This window comes from Stereum hirsutum (genome assembly GCF_000264905.1).
Source record: "Stereum hirsutum FP-91666 SS1 unplaced genomic scaffold STEHIscaffold_3, whole genome shotgun sequence".
Lineage (NCBI taxonomy): Eukaryota > Fungi > Basidiomycota > Agaricomycetes > Russulales > Stereaceae > Stereum > Stereum hirsutum.
Window position 1 is genome coordinate 496,024 of NW_006763133.1, and position 5,122 is coordinate 501,145.

Here is a 5,122-nt window from a genome sequence, read left to right on the forward strand (position 1 = left end):
AGTATATACAAAGTATAGCACCACACCTTGATCGGGTACGGCGGGTCCGAGACAAAGTGCGACACCTTGGGCGGAGGCTGCACACTGTGTCGCAGATTGATAAGCATGTGCTGCGCTTGTCCGCCCGTACAAACAACGCGTCAACAACGCGTCTGACTGCACCCAAGTACTGCTGTGATTCGTCAATTCCCAAAAAATGTCCGAAAATTTCGAATACAATTTTGTGTGCTCCTTTCTTTCGCCCACGACACCGCCGCCGCCATGTCCGACGTTGAGCTCGACGCTGCCGACTTCATCAACACCGTTCCAGTTGACATCCTGATAAAATTTCGTGAGGAGGTAAGCAAAAGCTTATGTGGCCCGCCATCCATTGTCTCCCTTTCTTACCTTCATCCAGATGTTCTCCTTGTCGTACATCAGTAAGAATCCCGGAAGGTTCCTCACGTACGACTGGGTCGATGTCCACGCCCTCCAGGAATTCATGCAGACTCACGGCAGTACGCCATTGCGTCGAGCGAGTAGTGTGGCGCCGTTCTCATCCTCCGCTTCTCTCCGCCGACCGCCGCCTCGCCGGGCATCCATAACTGTAAAGGACGAACCCACGGATGCCGTGTGGGTTAAACACGAGGACGAGGAGGTTGATCTTACCTCGAGATCTGGTGGGAAGCGTCGACAGTCGAGCTCTTCCGCTGTTTCGTGGCGCACATCAATGAATGAGGACGGGACAGAGGTCCTTGAGATTCTGTCGGATGATGAGGCTGATTTCCCGGCGACTACACCGTCGCGAAGGTCGTCCGTGTCATTCTCCCTCGATGATGAGGGCATGCTGCCTCCTACGTCGTCTTGTGCAAGCGGGCGCACAACACCCTACTCTGACGTGGGATCAGACACGGATGGGGATCCTATTTCTGGTTCGGTGCCCGTTGATGACGACGCGGATGTTCCGGTGACAGAATGGCATGATGAGAACGTGCGTTCTACCGCCGAACGTGGAAAGTTTACCATCACCAAGCAGTGCCATGTTGAGATACTTGAGCGCGTCGTGGGCCTTCCTTTCGCTCACCCAGTGCCCCGCATTCCTACTGCCTACGTGTTCGACTTCCGCGGTCCCGAGTACGATGAGCTCGAACAGGAGCTGAAGCCTTCGCGTTCACTAAGAGCAGATTTTTTGATCAACGATCAGGTCCGAGTCTGTCTATTGCTTCCTCCAATATATTCAACTTCAGTAGGGTTTACCTTGGTTTTGAACAGGATCAAGGCTCCTGGCGGGGTACAAGCGGCAAGAGCGACACCACCGCATCCGTTCCAGGCTCAATTTTCGGGCTTTCGATACCTACGGTCAAAGCTCGGCGAGCGCGAGCGACATGTGGTGGTTCCCGCCACTGTGAAGACCTCGACATGTCACTCATCGATGTTCAGCGTTATGAACTCGATCCGGAGCGTCGTGCCGCCATCTTTGACGCTGAGAGGGCTATCGGAGTTCAGGAGGGATTGGTCTCCAACCAGCGTGTTGCAACGTACGTTCATTGTTCTCTATGCAATTTTCAGAGCTGACCGTTCGAGTTTGTTCAGGTTTTGGCAAGTCATCCATGGCAAAAGCTCACGCTGTAAGTTCAAGGACTGTAGTGGTGAGCCTAGGATGGTATCCTTCCGAGATGTGAGCATTTGCCTTCAAGCTACCATGACTTCTCGTTCACTTTCCTTTCATATTTGCTTCGTCTTACGATCTACATGTTCGCAGGGTTCCCAAAACGGCAAACAGTACTTCATCGGCTGCACCTCCTTCTCGCCCCGTCAAAAGCATCGTTTTGTCGCAATACCTGCCGAGGTCGATGAAGCCCTTCTGGCGCGCCTTTTCGCCGGTGAACCACTTCCTGACGCAAGTCTCTCTGCGTCACCCATCGTCACTCGCAAGCACAGCTGTGCATATGTGGAGTCGGCGCACATCGGGGCAAAGGCCAAACAATGCAGTACGTCTTTTTCATTCTGATCACACATCTACATCCGTTGCTAATTGGGGTTTATTCAGAGTTCGTGCATATCGTAAATGGAAAACCAACGACCATGCCGATGAAGAGCCGCCCATGTCCCGCCACACGAACCATCTTTGTACCCGTCGACCCTGCGCTCCATCGCCTCGCGGTTGTTGTCCCTGACAACAGCAAGCCGCATAACCATCCTGTACCCCCTATGGGAAAGGCCTCCATCGGCGGTAAACTTACTTTCAAGAAGGCCGTCAAGGCACACGGCGTGCTAGGCGCCACTGTGAAGAAGGTTGAGCATGGTAAGCTTTGCCATTGTTATCTCCTTTCCGCTTTGAGTATCTAATATCAAAATTTCCGTACTAAAGCGGCCTCGACGAAGCTCCTGTTTGACGGAGAGACGCTCGCTTCCATCAGTCCAGCCCTCCTCCAGACACGTCTGAAAGGAGAGATTCTACGGGCACTCAAAAGTGCTGAACTCCCACAGAACCGAGGGTTTCCTGGTGCGTCTTCGAATCTACTGATGTTCAATCGTGCTTGACCAGTTGATCCTGACGATCACCTGTATCACAGGTGTGATGGAGCTTTACACGAAGGAGCAGCGCCTTGACCCATCTCAGCGCTACATCCACACGGTGATTGCGGTCGATAGCCACCAACTTGTCGTCACCTTCAACCCATACCTCGCCGAACTCATTCACGAAGCACGCACCATCGAAATCGACACTACTTTTAAACGTAATGTTTCGGAGATGAAGGAATGGGAGATGACTGCATGGTTACCTCGCCACGCACGCCGTTAGTAGACACCGTTGTTCATCACCTGTCCTGATTCAGTGCTCATTCATTCGACTTTATACAGTCGTCACAATTGGTCGGATTTATAGTGACCGTGCGGATCGTCCTGCGTATAGGCGCGTGTGGGATGAGGTTCAGAAAGTTGTGGTACGGCTCACCGGGCGACGATTTGGGCCACAGATCATCATGCCTGATGGTCATCTTACCTCAATCGGTTCGGATATGGAGCTTGCTCAAGCCCTTGGTACGGCCGATTACTTTCTTTCTTTGAATGATCCAGATTATAGTGGCATAACAACGAAACTTCCCGAAGAGTTTCTGCCCTGCTTCTTGAAAATCTGCCACTCACATGTTCATCGGTCTGTTTTGCTCCTTGTACCTCTCGCTGTTTCATGTTCTAACCCATCTGTCTAGCGGTATTCACGGTCTCCGTGGTGTGATGTCTGCTGTCGACTATCAGTACGTCAGAGACTTCACCTCCATCGAAACCGAGGACGACTTTGTGGCATTCAAGGCATTTTGCCTTACCCATCCTGATCCGAAAGTTCGAAGTATGTAACCTCACCAGTCTTCCTTGCCGATGTCTTTGATTCCTGATGCTGACCCACAATCCCATTCGTAGATTGGATCGCGCACAAGATAGATAATCCTTGGATCTTTGGCTGCACCATGCGATCCCAAACGAAGATGCCCGTCGAGCTCTGGGATGGCACTCCGAACACAACAAACGGTAACGAAACGCAACATGCGTACACGAATAGCCATACCGGTACCGGCCTCAGCTTTGTCGAGGCTATCTTGACGTTCGTCTCTTCATATTGATTCCTCTTGGCCCGTGTACGTTCACTGTACTTACTATAACTCACTTACCGCCAGTGCAAAGATCCTTGATACCCATGTCGCAAACGAACTCAAGTCCTCCGAGTCGCACGCCATTCTCAGGAATAAACACAACAAGTATCAAGATCGCTTCAAACGTAATCTACATCGCCGTTCGGCCGCTATGGGGAAAGCTCATGAGCAGGCAAGTATTGCAGCAGAGGTAGACATCCTTACATCAGCGATAAAGGCATCGCAGTCGAAGCGGAGGAAGCAGACGGAGGAGGAGAAGGCATTGAGGGCTAAGCGGGACATGCTTAACAGTGCAATAGAGAAGGGTATATTGATGAAGGAGATCAAGGTGTTGCAGGCAGCCAAGAGGGTGGAGGCGGACGAGGAGAAGGAGTTGAAGGCGAGACTCGATGCTCTGAACGGTAAGGCGAATAAACCCACGCGTCCACGCACCAGTCAGATCACCGCCGGCGAATCGAGTTCGAGTAGTGGTCGTGCGAGCTCTCATGCTACATCCCGAGGTTCAGCACGTCAACAGCCTTACACTCCACGTACGCTCTCTCTCTGAATAATCCCCGTGCTCTTTTCTGACTCTTCGTCATGGTTAGCCCTCACCCGAGTGACTACGTACGACGCTCTTCCCAAACACAATATAGTTTCCGACCTTGCTGTGCCGCCCGAATCAAATATGACACCACCCGCTCCAGAACAACCCGTTGTCCTTCCGACACTCAATGATCTCGACGATGACATGGATGGTTTTTTGCACGCATTTGGAATTGATCCGTATGCCTCACATTCACCATCCCCCTCCTTTGTTTCGAGTTCTCTTGCTGATGAGATACCTTGTGACATTAATAGTGAGACCCTGCCACTGCCAACGGACACGACTATTTTTGAGAACTTTATGGATCTCGACGCCCTCTTTGCGGAGGAACAGCCCGTTCCCGTCAATCATAACACTAATCTCATCACAGGCGACATCGACCCGACCCAACGAGAGTGGGGCATGGACATGGACATGGGCTATGTGGTAGATCCAGCAGCGGCAGCGGTGATGGACAACATCAGGAAATCCGGTATCTGCTATATAGCCCGTGTGTTTTCCCACCCCTGATTTGATAGCAGAACCCACGCTCTGAGAGCTCTGAGAGCACTCATATCAGTATGAGTAAACACTCTATATCATTAACTTGTAGGACTATCTATACAGCTACTACCATGTCCATGAATCTATATTACCCTGTTTCACCTCAATAGAGATCTCTTACATGAGAGTGCTACCAGTCACAAGTGTCACAATGTCACAATTTTTGCTGGCCAGCCAGCAATTTGGGCCACACTTCTGCTCACATGTCCAAGCATCACTTCCTGACAAAATTAGGTATTGAGATTGACAGTATGGAAAGACATGATGATATATAAGCTACCAACAAGGATAAATTCAACAATAATAGGAAGGCAGAGTCTGAGTGGCACTGATGTGGCACAAGGATATAGAACACAAATTG

The 5,122-nt window shown here is 51.1% G+C and overlaps 1 protein-coding gene across 1 annotated transcript; it reads left to right on the forward strand.

Moving 5' to 3' along the window:
• Positions 1-261: 261 nt before the first annotated feature.
• Positions 262-4,728, forward strand: STEHIDRAFT_153427 (uncharacterized protein; the record flags this gene model as incomplete). The annotated part of the gene is made up of 14 exons (XM_007300682.1): positions 262-339; positions 398-1,183; positions 1,252-1,517; positions 1,573-1,657; positions 1,742-1,970; positions 2,030-2,284; positions 2,351-2,485; positions 2,556-2,780; positions 2,845-3,139; positions 3,195-3,331; positions 3,403-3,583; positions 3,657-4,162; positions 4,220-4,397; positions 4,473-4,728. 14 exons carry the CDS (start codon positions 262-264, stop codon positions 4,726-4,728), a joined length of 3,612 nt encoding a protein of 1,203 aa, XP_007300744.1.
• Between the last annotated feature and the right edge of the window lie 394 nt (positions 4,729-5,122).